At 36.6% G+C, this 14,494-nt stretch overlaps 1 protein-coding gene across 1 annotated transcript; it reads left to right on the top strand.

Annotated features, from left to right (window-relative positions):
• The first annotated feature begins 1,191 nt into the window (after positions 1-1,191).
• LOC130454790 (olfactory receptor 6C1-like) lies at positions 1,192-2,133 on the top strand. Its single transcript, XM_056800990.1, has one exon. The coding sequence runs from the start codon at positions 1,195-1,197 to the stop codon at positions 2,131-2,133; it is 939 nt and encodes a 312-aa protein (XP_056656968.1). The 5' UTR covers positions 1,192-1,194.
• Positions 2,134-14,494: the final 12,361 nt, after the last annotated feature.

The raw sequence follows: 14,494 nt of genomic DNA, 5'->3' as shown, positions 1-14,494 counted from the left end.
TTGCTTTACAGTTTCCCTTGGCTTCTGAGAGCATAATTAGATCTTACCATTTGGATTTCCAGAAATTTCCTAGAAATTAATGGAGGTGATGGTAAATGGAAATTAAAAGTGTAGATGATGGGAGAGTGTGTCCTTAATGGAGGTATATTACACCTATATAATAATACAATTTAATATGACCCATATTTAATATGATGCATCAAAGATGCTCTAAGTGCTGGTAGCTTGGAGGCAGAAATGTTTATGACTAGCTAGAGAAGTATTATTATCCTCATTATAAAGATGGAAAAACCAAGGTAGACTTAAATCAGAATGTGGAATGGGTTGGAATGGAGAAGGAAGAAGAAGATGGGATATTGTAAAAATAAAGAATTCAGACACGATGATCTAGGACAATTCTGAGCACTTATGAACAAGAATGCTATCCATTTGTAGAGAAAGAACTGTTGGAGTAGATATGCATATAAAAATATGATTTGTCACTTGTTTATTTGGGTATATATTTTGGGGGTTTGTTTCTCTAAGATTATTCCCTTACAAAAATGAATACTAAAGAAACGTGTTTTGCATTATAATACATGTATAACCCAGATTGAATTGCTTGACATCTCTGGAAGGGGGGGAGAAGGGGAGGAAGACAATAAGTATCATGTACCTTTGGAAAACTTATGTGGAAATTTGTTAATTAAATAACAAATAATACAAATTTCAATGTAGGATACTGATCAAAGTACAAAGTTTGAGGCAAATACTAAAGTATATGTGCAGTAGATCAAGAGGAGAACATAATATGTAAAAGATGGCAATATAAGGTAAGACTAAAAAAGCAGGCTGATGAACCATCAGAGACAGCCTTAAATGCTAGGAAAAGAAGAACAAAAAGGAAGAGTCTTATTTCATTTGTAAGTTTTTAGTATTAGCCACATTAAACTTTGTATTTTATTTATTTGGGTATACATATAGTCAACTATGTTAAGCTACTTGAAAGCATCAATTATGTCTTAGTTATCTTTGAAACACTCTTATTAGTGTAGGTACATAACAAGGATTTAATAAATGTTTAAATGACTGAAAGAATTATTTCTTCTTCTCTGCTCCCTTTCAAGTATAATCAATTTATAAGTTTTCTGTTTTTTTTTCATTTGTTTCCTTTTATTTTTATTGCAGATTTACTGGAGAAGAGAGATAACAAACATGAAAAATCACACCCAAGTGACAGAGTTCATCCTCCTTGGATTGTCAGATGATCCAGAGATTCAAATTGTCATTTTCTTCTTTCTCTTACTTGCCTACATACTCAGTATTGCTGGGAACTCGACCATCATCATCCTCACTCTGTTTGACTCTCACCTCCAAACTCCAATGTATTTCTTCCTCCGGAATTTTTCCTTCATAGAAATTTCATTTACAACTGTCTGTATTCCTCGGTTCTTGAGCACCATCATTACTGGAGACAAGACCATTTCCTATAATTGCTGTATGTCTCAGTTGTTTTTCTTAATTCTCTTTGGAGTAACTGAATTTTACTTGCTAGCAGCCATGTCCTATGACCGCTATGTTGCCATCTGCAAACCCTTACATTACACAACCATCATGAGCAGCAGAGTCTGCACTTTGCTTGTCTTCTGCTCATGGTTCATTTCATTCGTGGTCATTTTCCCAGCACTCATAATGATGCAGGAGCTTGACTATTGTGCTGGTAATATAGTTGATCATTTCACCTGTGACTATTCTCCCCTTTTACAACTGTCCTGTACAGATCCACAACTCTTAGAAAAGATTGGTTTTTCCTGGGCTGTGGTGACACTTATGCTCACACTTATATTAGTAGTTCTATCCTATAGTTATATCATCCAGACAATTCTGAGAATCCCTTCTGTCAGTCAGAGAAAAAAGGCCTTTTCCACTTGCTCTTCTCATATGATTGTCACATCCATTTCTTATGGCAGCTGCATCTTCATGTACATCAAATCTTCAGCAAAGGAACGAGTATCTTTGATCAAGGGAGTTGCTGTGCTAAATACATCAGTGGCACCCATGTTGAATCCCTTCATTTATAGCCTAAGGAATAAGCAAGTAAAACAAGCCTTCATGGACATGACACGGAAGATTGTATTTTCTAACAAAAAATGAAAAGATTTATTGATTTGAATAAAAGGTACAAATGAGAAGCAAAGATTTTTGATACTCAGTCTAAGCTTTAGTTACCTCCCCCATGTTTCTGTGTGTATGTTTGTGTGTATACATTTTATTTCTGATATGTCAATATTTCAAAAAAATTTAATTTATAGATCAAATTCCCTTCAGATCAACCCACCAAATTGTCTTGAATTTGTATACTTTTTATGCATATATTGTTTCAACAAAATATAAGTTCCTTGAGTATAGAGACTATTTGATTTTCTGTCTTTATATCCCTAGGACCTAGCACAGAGCTGATTAGAAACAATGTAGATTTTAATTCTTGTTGATTGATTTATTTTAGTGGTATTCCCTCCATTCATCCCTAGTATAATACTTTCATGCTTAAGTATATTGTCTTTGAGCTGCTGTTGTTCCTCCGCAAAATAAATCTTTGCCAACAGGATTAGTCATTGAATTTCTCCACTGTGGAAGCTTAACCTTAGGCTTTTTGGCTTGATAATATCTAGAATAATAGACCATAAAATCTGCCAGAAATTGCATTCTATTAGCCTAGTATCCAAGATGACAGCACCACCTCCACATATAGATAAGGCTTTATTTGGTTGCTTAGTGGAAGGCTATTTTTCTTAATCAAATGCTCAACTGAATTTGTAATTTCATCAGGTTGATAGTTTGTGTCTATGATGCAAATTGCAATCTATCCATCTCTGCCCATTTTGTATGATGCTTATCTATGTTCTAAAAGTTTTCTGGGGGGCTCACATAAAAGGCTTCCTACCTTGCTCATGAGAAGAGCTGGGTATGGTTAGAGGACACTTACTGACCACTTGTATTCCCTTGTTCATTCCAGATAACCAGTCTATCTTCTCTTCCTATCATTGTTGTTCAGTAATAGCCAACTCTTCATAACCCTCTGAACTACAGAACATCAGGCCGTTCTATATTTCTCTATCTCCTGAAGTTTGTCCAAGGTCATGCTGATTGCTTCTATGACACTATCTCATCATTTGATGTCCTTTTTTCCCCTCTTGCATTCAATCTTTTCCAATATCAAGGTCTTTTTTGATGCATCTTCTCTTCTCATTATATGGTTTTAAATTCCAATTTCAGTATTCCAATCATTCCATTTAATCTTCCAGCAATCTGAATTAATTTCTTTCAAGCATTAACTGATTCAATATTTTTTTAAATCCAGCTCTCACAGCCATACATTGCTACTGGAAAAAACATAACTTTGACTACACAGACATTTGTAGGTAAGGTGATGTCTGATTTTTAGTATACTGTCCATATTTGCCATAGTTTTCCTTGTTATAATGCAAGTGCCTTTTAATTTCATGTCTGCAGTCTCCCTGTGTAGTAATCTTTGAGTCAAAGAAAATAAAATATGACACTGCCTCTCATTTCTTCTTCCTCTGTTTGCTAGGAAGTGATGGGAAAATTTTCAAATTATGTTAAGTTTCAAGGCAGTTTTTACATTTTATTCTTTCACTTTAATCTAAAGGTTTATTCATTCTTCTTCATTTACTACTGTTATAATGAAATTTAGGGAAGGGGAAAAGGTGTAGGAAAGGGAAAATACACAATTACATAAATAAGTTTATTAATAAAGGAAGTGAATGATGGGGAAGGAAAGGGGTTAATGGACCATCTGACTATTAAAACTCCAGATACTTAATCCAATATAGTTTCTATTTAAGTATTACATGTCTAAACTAAACTAAACCAAACTAAAAGTTAAGTAATAGATAAAGTCTAAACAGGAAGCCTAGATTCTCACTCTCATTGGTGGGTCAGACTGGAATAATCCAGTTGTAAATTCCTTAGAAGATCCAGGAAAGGGAGACATTCTCTTCCAAAATTGCTCTGTCCACCAGAATAAATGGAGATTTCCTCTCAACCTCTTCTTCATGATAATCTAAGGCAGGCAGCAAGAAAGATGGGTTTTCCAGGGAGAGTCCCAGATTCACAGCTTCAGTGTTGAAATCTGGCTTCAGACAGACAGTTGAAAGCTGCTCCTCCAACAGCTTAGGATCTTGACCCAGCCAGCTCTCTTACAGAATCCAGGCTTGAGGGCTGTCAATCAATCCTTGCACTCTACTTTGCACCTTCCCTTGCTACACTGACATCAGAATGATATTTTCCACCTATCTGAGATTGTTTGTATTCTCCTAGCAACTTTAATTCCAGCTTTGGCTTTGTCTAGCCTAACATTTCAGAGAATTCATCCCCATATAATTTAAACAAATAACATGGTAATATTAAGACTTTTCATACTTATTTTCCAATATTAAATCAAGTTTAAGTTAATCTATGTTCAATATTTACTATTGCTTCTTGGCCTCCATATAGATTCCTCAGGCAAGAAGTTCTCCAAACTCTTTGAGGCTTTCCCACATGTCATTGCAATTCACACAGTCAAGTGCTTCAGCGTAGTTAATGAAACAGAAAAAGATATTTTTCAAATTCCTTTACTTTCTCCATAATCCTGTTCATTATTTTACAAAAACTGGGGAAACCGGAAAGCAATTTTGTGGAACCTAGGCATAAGCCAACATAAGTCACACTAAGATAAGATCAAAATGAGTATATAGGATGGCAGAGCCAACATAGGGGCAAAAAAGATAAAGTTTAACCTAAGCTATCTCAAATTCACCTCCAAATAAATTTAACATAGCATTTGAAGATAAATTCTAAAGCACTAGATCTCAAAAATGAATGGGGTACATCAATTTTCCAGTCTAATATGACTTAGAATGTCATCAGGAAAAGTCTGTCCCACCAAGGAGATAGTGGAGTGACATCTAACACTGACAGTGTCTTTCTGAGGAAAGACTTCAGCAGGCTGTGTATGGGTAAGTCAGCAGTAAGCAGGTAATCTTTGCCCTGGTTTAGGCCAGCAATAAAACTATTGCTCTTGCAATGAGGTCCCATGCCCTGGTTCAGGCCAACAGTAGGACTTAGGATCAATTGAATTAACTGCAGTGGCTTCTCAAACTCTCAGAACATAGCTTATAAGAGGGTCAGAAGGAGATTACAGAGGACCCTTTCCTGGCATTGGGTTTGGGATTCTGTTGCACTAGTCATATGTGAATTTGGGTCCTTGTATTAGGTGTCAGTTCCAGTGTAAGAAAGGACATTAACAAATTATAGTTTGCAAGGCCAGGGGAGCCAGGACATTGGCCATAATTCTGTAGTAGAAAAAATTGTTTGTTGTCACTCACAGACCAGACTACAGGCCAGGGAAGGTAGTAAACACCCCTCACTTACTAAGATCATACAAATTTGAAAAAAAATGAAAAATTTAGGTCTGACATAGAAAGTCCTAAGCTTGTAACAGTGCCTTTTCCACACTGGAAGCATGAAGGTAAAAGTCAATAAATAGGCTGGAAAAATGAATGAAAAAGAAAAAAGAACCCAATTACAAAATGGTATTATGGTGACAGTGAAGATCAAACCACTACATCAAAATCTCAGAAGAAAAGGTGATTTGGTCTCATACTTCAAAAGAACCTCTGAAAGAGCTAAAAAAGATATTAAAAACCAAATATTTGGAGGTAGAGTCAAGATGATGGCATAGAGGTAGTGAAAGTTCAGACCTTTGAAAACCCTTCCTCATTAATTAAAAACAAAGTGCTCATAGGAGACTTAAAATCAAATCTAAAAACAGGACATTGCTAAGGAACCCTCCTGATGGCCTCAACTTAAAAAGTACATCCCCCAAAAGCCTGAATTCAAGAACATTCAGGTTTAAGGGGAATGAAGAAAGAAGGTCCCAGGACCCCTCCCCCACCTACAGTACTGAGCCTCCAACAGTGACTGGAATCTCTGTGCAGGCAAGGGTCCTAGTCTGGAGGGAATACCTTGCAGGCAAAGCTGGGACAGTCTCAGGGCTTTGAACACAGGTGGCAGGGAGGCAGCTGGAGGAGAACATCAGAAAGGTTGCATCTGAGACACTCCAAATTGCCCTTCCCCCTTTCCTGAGGTTTTGGCCTCAGGGCACATTCTGCTCTGCAAGATCAACTCCTCCCTGGCTTAATCTTATCAAGTCTTCTGAGGGAAGGGAAGCTCAAGCTCCAAAACCCCTTCCCCACAGACTGCTCTAAGAGCCCTGCTGACTTAGCTTCAAGGGTGAAGACTGACAGAAAAGCCCAAACCCACAGATCCAGCACAAGACTACAGGAGTAAGACTACAGGAAACTACAGGGGGAAAATAAGGGGCAAATATGAGCAAGCAACATAAAAAGAAAAAAGAAATTACAATTGACAGCTTGTATCCAGGCAATGAACAAAGAACAAATGTAACAGAGGAGGATCAAGGAACACCAAGCAAAAAGAGAAACTCCAGCAAATTGGACACAAGGTTTAGAAGAACTCAAAATATAATTCAAAACATAATTAAGGGAGGCTGAAGACAACTGGAAAAATAAGTAAAAAAACAAGAAAAGTCATATGGAAACAGAGGCACTTGAACTAAAATGAGAAAAGCCAATGTTCTGAAAGCAAAACTTAATCAGCTTGAAAATGAGGCACAGGAGATGAAAGACAAGGCAAAGAAAATGAAAGGTGATCTCCAAAAAATCAGACCAGAAGGAGAAGGATGACCAAAAAGCTAGGGATGAAATTCAGTCTTTAAAAACTAGAATACAACAATTAGAAGCAAGCAACTTCACAAGCAAGCAGAAAACTATTCAACAAAATCAAAAGAATGAAAAAAATGAGGAAAATATGAAACATCTTATTCATAAAACAGAAGATTTAAAAAACATGTCCAGGAGAGACAACTTAAAAATCATTGTTCTACTGGAAGACCATGACAAAACAGAAAGCCTGGACATCGTCCTACAGGAAATTATCCAAGAAAACTGCTCTGACATTCTAGAATAAGAGGGAAAAGTGGAGATTGAAAGAATCCACAGATCACATCCTGTACTTAATCCCCAACTGACAACACCCAGGAATGTTATAGCCAAATTCAAGAACTACCAGACCAAGGAAAAATATTACCAGCTGCTAAGAAGAAGTCATTCAGATACTGTGAATCTACAATGAGGATAATACAGGATCTGGATCCATCCACACTGAAGGAATAAAAGCCATGGAATATGATATTTCAGAAATCAAGGGAACAAGGTCTACAACCAAGAATCAACTACCCAGAAAAACTGACTATATTCTTACAGGGGAAAGTATGGTCATTTAATAAAATAGAAGAATTCCAAGTATTTGTAAAGAAAAGACCATACCTGAACAGAAAATTTGATGCCCAAACACAGAACTCAAGAAAATCATCAAAGGTAATTAAGAAATGTAATAGATGATATCAGAGGGGGTATATTTGATGGATACTAGATAACTAATAGATCAGGTAGTTATCTTCCTTCACCTACCCTGCTACCTCTCTCTCCCAACTTCCCTCTTCAGCATGTTCAGCTTCCCTCCCCTTTCTCTTCTTCTGCTTACTAAATTACTCAGTGTGAGTTTATGATGTTTCAGAGGAATTGCTCTTTATCTTCTTTTATCTCAAATAAGGGTTTATTGGGGGGAAACAGTGAGTCTTAGGTTGGAGGATATTGAGAGAAATGGCAATTCAGTCACTATCATGAAACAGAGCAAGTCATATATATATATATATATATATATATATATACTATTGTCCATCTTCTTCTGCCTTCAAACCAGCCAGGGCCACCTCCAACTTGATTATCCCAAGTCCCAGAGATAAACCCAGCTTCTTCCTTCAAAGTCACTACCATCAGACAAGAAGCCCAGAAAATCAGTCAGCAGTTGGCTGCTGCCTTCAATTGTTTCCCAGCAACATTCCAAATGGAATGTTCCTTTGTTCGACAGCTGATCAATCTCCAGCTTCTTGTCTCACTTCTTGTCCATTTGCATGCCTTATAATTTCTCTCCTTTGAAGATGGCAGCTTAGCAAGCAGCAAAAGTTCAGACCTCGTGGAAGACCCCGATACAGATTGAATGCTCCTAGGGCACCAAAATTCAATCTGAACAATAGAACAGAAGTGGGAAACCCTCCTTCTGGACACAAATCAAAAAGAATGCCCCCCAAAAGCCAGAATCTGAGAATACTCAGGGCTAAGGGGAAGGCAGAGTGAAGGTCCCAGGACCCTTCCCCCACAACCCAGAGGGCTGAGCCCCCAGCAGCAGCAGGAACCTCTGAGCAGGCAAAGGTGCTGTTTGCAGGGACTACCTTGTGAGCAGCAGGGCGCCAGATACAGAGTATCCAGCTTGGACAGCAGGGAGGAAGCCAGGGAGAATCGGGCAGTGGCTGGGTCCCTCCATCGGGCACCAGTCTCACCCTTGCCTCGGGCACATCCAGACTAATCCAGTTGAACTAATCCCATCAGAACTCCTCAGAGTTTACGGAGGCAGGCAAAGGCACTTGCGGACAGCTGAGAAGCAGCTGGAGAGAACTGGAGAGAGCATGGGTGGCCCAGCCTTCCAGGAGTCTTCAGAGCCTCAGTGCTTCATACCACATACAGCCCAACCCAATTGAACTCAATCCAATCAAAAGCCTCCAGAGGACAGGGAAGCTAACATTCCTCCCCTAGAGACTGTACCAAGAGATCTGACAAAGCTCCAAGAGGGGAGACTGACAGCCCCAAAACCAAAACAAAATAAGTGGAGCAAGAGGACAGCCAAATACGGGGAGCAAAGAAGGGATAAACTCGAGCAAACAACAGAAAAAGAAGAAAGAAATTATAATAGACAGCTTCTGCACATGTAATGAGCAAAGAGCAAATGAAACAGAGGGGGAGGACCCAGCAAAGGAAAAATCAGAAATCCCAGCAAATTGGATACAGGCTTGAGAAGAACTCAAAATGCAATTCAAAACACAATTAAGAGAGGCTGAAGACAATTGGAAAAAAAACTTAAAAACTAAGATAAGTCGTCTGGGAACAGAAAATAGTGTCTTGAAAGCCAAAATCAACCAGCTGGAAAATGAGGCAAAGGAGATGAAAGATTAGGCAAAGCAGATGAAAGATGAGGTGAAGAAGATGAAAGATGACCTCCAAAGAAAATCCCACCAAAAGGAAAAGGACGACCAAAAAACTAAGGATGAAATCCAGTCTTTAAGAACCAGAATACAACAACTTGAATCGAGCGATCTCACAAGGCAGCAAGACACTATAAAACAAAACCAAAATAATGAAAAAATTGAGGAAAATATGAAGCATCTCATTCACAAAGCAGAGGATTTAGAAAATCGTTCAAGGAGAGACAATTTAAGAATTATTGGCCTACCAGAAGACCATGACAAAAGAAAAAGCCTGGACATTATATTATAGGAAATTATTAAAGAAAACTGCCCTGAAATCCTTGAACAAGAGGGAAAAGTGGAGATTGATAGAATCCACAGATCACCTCCTGTACTTAATCCCCAACTGACAACACCCAGGAATGTTATAGCCAAATTCAAGAACTATCAGACCAAAGAAAAGATATTACAAGCTGCCAATAAGAAGTCATTCAGATACCAAGGAACCACAGTGAGGATAACTGAGGATCTGGCTGCATCCACACTGAAAGAAAGAAAGGCATGGAATACAATATTCCGGAAAGCAGGGGAACTAGGTCTACAACCAAGAATCAACTACCCAGGAAAACTGACTATATTCTTACAGGGGAAAGTATGGTCATTCAACAAAATAGAAGAATTTCAAGAATTCGTAAGAAAAGACTAGACCTGAACAGAAAATTTGATTTCCAAGCACAGAACTCAAGAGAATCATCATAGGTAATTAAAAAAGAGGAGAAAAAAGCAAAACAAAAAATATTTTTTTAAGGGACTCAATAAGTTAAAATGATATGTATCCCTATAAGAAAAGACGTCATTGGTAACTCTTAAAAACTGTTGTTATTTGCTGGGCAGCAAAAAGAAGTATACTTAGAGGGAACAGCAACAAACTGTATAGGATGAAAGGACAAGACATAAATAGGTATATAGATACATGCATGCAAAAATACATATGCATGAGTATGCATGTATATATATATATATATATATATATATATATATATATATAACTAGAGCTTAAAAATACGTTAATATTAAAAGAAATGGGAAAAGAAACAAATGGGGGTAAATTTATATGTCATAAAGAAGCTCATGGTGGGAGGAGGGAGAACATCAATACACTGGAAGGGTAAAGAGGTCAGAGACAGGAAATACTCAATTTTTACATGCTTTGAAAGTGACTCAAAGAGGGAAAAACAATCCAATCCATTGGGGGCAGAGAATAGATTTGCACCCTATAGGGGAGTAGAAGGGTAAGAAACGGTCTGGTGGGGAGAGAAGCAGTACAATAGAGGGAGGGAGCGGGGGGGTTAATTTTAGAAAGACTACAGGGAAAATAAGGGGGGTAAATAGGGAGGGGGTAGAAAGGGAAGTAAAATAAGGGTGGGAACAAGGGGGACTGTTCAAAAGCAAACATTGGTGTAGAAGGAAATAGTGAAAGAAGAAAAGGCAGGTAAAGGAGCAGAAATCAAAATGCTGGGAAATACACAGCTAGTAATCATAACTCTGAATGTGAATGGAATGAACTCACCCATAAAAAGCAAGCGAATAGCAGAGTGGATTAGAGTCCAAAACCCTACTATATGCTGTCTACAAGAAACACATATGAGAAAGGTAGATACACATAGGGTGAAAGTAAGAGGGTGGAGCCAAATCTATTGGGCATCAACTGACAAAAAGAAGGCAGGAGTCGCAATCATGATATCTGAGAAAGCCAAAGTAAAAATAAATCTAGTTAAAAGTTATAGGGAAGGTAATTACATCCTGATAAAAGGCAGTATAGACAGTGAGGAAATATCTGTACTCAACACGTATGCACCAAATGGCATAGCATACAAATTTCTAAAGGAGAAACTAGAGGAACTCAAGGACGAAATAGATAGAAAAACTATACTAGTGGGAGATCTGAACCTTCCTCTATCTGAACTAGATAAATCAAACCAAAAAATAAATAAGAAAGAGGTAAGAGAAGTGAATGAAATCTTAGAAAAATTAGAGTTAGTAGACATGTGGAGAAAAATAAATAGGGACAAAAAGGAATATACCTTCTTTTCTGCAGTATATGGCACATTTACAAAAATTGACCATGTATTAGGGCATAAAAACATTGCAAACAAGTGCAAACAAGCAGAAATAATGAATGCAACTTCCTCAGATCACAATGCAATGAAAATAATAATTAGTAAGGGAACATGGAGAGGTAAATCCAAAATTAATTGGAAATTAAATAATACGATTCTCCAAAACCAGTTAAAGAACAAATCATAGAAACAATTAATAACTTCATTGAAGAAAATGACAATGATGAGACATCCTTTCAATATCTATTGAATGCAGCCAAAGCAGTACTCAGGGGGAAATATATCCTTGAGTTCATATATTAACAAATTAAGAAGGGCAGAGGTCAATGAATTGGGCATGCAAATTAAAAAATTAGAAAGTGAACAAATTAAAAATCCTCAAATGAAAGCTAAATTAGAGATCCTAAAAAATCAAAGAAGAAATGAATAAAATTGAAAGTCAAAGAACTACTGATTTAATAAATAAGACTAGAAGCTGGTACTTTGAAAACACAAATAAAATAGACAAACTACTGGTCAATCGAATTTAAAAAAGGAAAGAAGAAAACCAAATTGACAGTATTCAATATGAAAAGGGAGACCTCACCTCTAATGAGGAAGAAATTAAGGCAATCATTAAAAACTATTATGCACAATTATATGGCAATAAATATGACAATCTACGTGATACGGATGAATATATACAAAAATATAAATTGCCTAGACTAACAGAGTCAGAAAAAGACTATCTAAATAACTCCATAGCAGAAAAAGAAATTGAACAAGCCATCAAAGAACTGCCTAAGAACACCCCTCCCCAGGTCCATAGGGATTCACAAATGAATTCTATCAAACATTCAAAGAACAACTAATCCCAGTATTATACAAACTATTTGACAGAATAAGCAAAAATGGAATTCTACCAAATTCCTTTTACAACACAAATATGGTACTGATTCCAAAGAAAATCAGGTCAAAAACAGAGAAAGAAAACTACAGACCAATCTACTTAATGCACATAGATACAAAAATCTTAAATAGGACACTAGCAAAAAGACTCCAGCAAGTGATCATGAGGTTTATTCACTATGAGTAGGTGGGATTCATACCAGGAATGCAAGGATGGTTAAATATTTGGAAAACCATGCAAATAATTAACCATACTAACAAGCAAACTGACAAAAATCACATGATTATCTCAATAGATGCAGAAAAAAACTTTGACAAAATGCAATACTTATTCCTATTGAAAACATTAGAAAGCATGGGAATAGAAGGGCCTTTCCTAAAAATAATAAACAGTATATATCTAAAACCATCAGCAAACATCATCTGCAATGGAGATAAACTAGAAGCATTCCCAATAAGATCAGGAGTGAAACAAGGGTGCTCATTATTACCTCTATTATTTAATATTGTACTAGAAAAACTAGCAGTAGCAATTAGAGAAGAAAAAGAAATTGAAGGTACTAAAATAGGCAATGAGGAATCCAAGCTATCACTCTTTATAGATGATATGATGGTCTACTTAAAGAATACTAGAAAATCAACTAAAAAGCTAGTAGAAATAATCAACAGCTTTAGCAAAGTTGCAGGATGCAAAATAAATTCACATAAGTCATCAGAATTTCTATATATTTACAACACATCTCAGCAGTAAGAATTAGAAAGAGAAATTACATTTAAAATCATTCTAGACAATATAAAATTCTTAGGAATCTATTTGCTGAGACAAACACAGGAACTATATGAACACAACTACAAAACACTCTCAACACAATTAAAACTAGATCTAAACAATTGGAAAAACATTGATTGCTCATGGGTAGGATGAGCTAACATAATAAAAATGACTATCCTATCCAAATTAATTTACTTATTTAGTGCCATGCCCATACAACTACCAAAAAAACTTTTTTTTTTTTTACTGAATCATGAAAGACCACAATAAAATTCATTTGGAAGAACAAAAGATCAAAGATTTCCAGGGATAAAATGAAAAAAATGTGAAGGATGGTGGCCTTGCAGTCCCAGATCTCAAAATATACTATAAAGCAGTGGTCATCAAAACAAAATGGTACTGGCTAAGGCTAAGACACAGAAAGGAGGATCATTGGAATAGAACTGGGGTAAGTGACCTCAGCAAGACAGTCTATGATAAGCCCAAAGATCCCAGCTTTTGAGACCAAAATCCAGCATTTGATAAAAACTGCTTGGAAAATTGGAAGACAGTATTGGAGAGATTGGCTTTGGATCAACATCTCACACCCTCCACCAACACAAACTCAGAATTGGTGAGTGACTTGAATATAAAGAAGGAAACTACAAGTACATTAGGTGAACACAAAATAGTTTATATGTCAGATATTTGGGAAAGGAAAGATTTTAAGACCAAGTAAGAGTTGGAAAAAAATCACAAAATGTAAAATCAATAATTTTTATTATATCAAATTTAAAGTTTTTGTACAAAGAAAACCATTGCAACCAAAATTAGAAGGAAAGAAACAAATCGGGATAAAATCTTCATAACAAATACCTCTGACAAAAGTCAAATAAATAAAATTTATAAAGAACTAAATCAATTGTATAAAAAAATCCAGCCATTCTCCAATTGATAAGTGGGCAAGGGACATGAATAGGCAATTTTCAGATAAAGAAATCAAAATGATTAATAACCAAGTAAATAGTATTCTATATCTCTTATAATCAGAGATATGCAAAACAAAACAACTCTGAGGTATCACCTCACACCTAGCAGATTGGCTAACATGACAGCAAAGGAAATGACTGTTGGAGGGGATATGGCAAAATTGGGACATTAATTCATTGCTGGTGGAGTTGTGAATTGATCCAACCATTCTGGAGGCCAATTTGGAATTATGCCCAAAGGATGATAAAAGATTGTCTGCCTTTTGATCCAGTCACAGCACTGCTGGGTTTATATTCCAAAGAGATAATAAGAGAAAAGACATGGAGAAGAATATTCATAGTCGCACTCTTTGTGATGGCCAAAAATTGGAAAATGAGGGGATGCCCTTCAATTGAGGAATGGCTGAACAAATTGTGGTATCTGTTGGTGATGGAATACTATTGTTCTCAAAGGAGTAATAAACTGGAGTAATTTCATGTGAACTGGAATGACCTCCAGGAATTGATGTAGAGTGAAAGGAGCAGAACCAGGAGAACATTATACATAGAGAATGATATACTGTGGTACAATTGAATGTTATGGACTTCGCCATTAGTGGCA

Source organism: Monodelphis domestica, chromosome 5, assembly GCF_027887165.1.
Source record: "Monodelphis domestica isolate mMonDom1 chromosome 5, mMonDom1.pri, whole genome shotgun sequence".
In the NCBI taxonomy this organism is placed as follows: domain Eukaryota; kingdom Metazoa; phylum Chordata; class Mammalia; order Didelphimorphia; family Didelphidae; genus Monodelphis; species Monodelphis domestica.
This window is presented reverse-complemented; position numbering and strand designations above follow the sequence as displayed.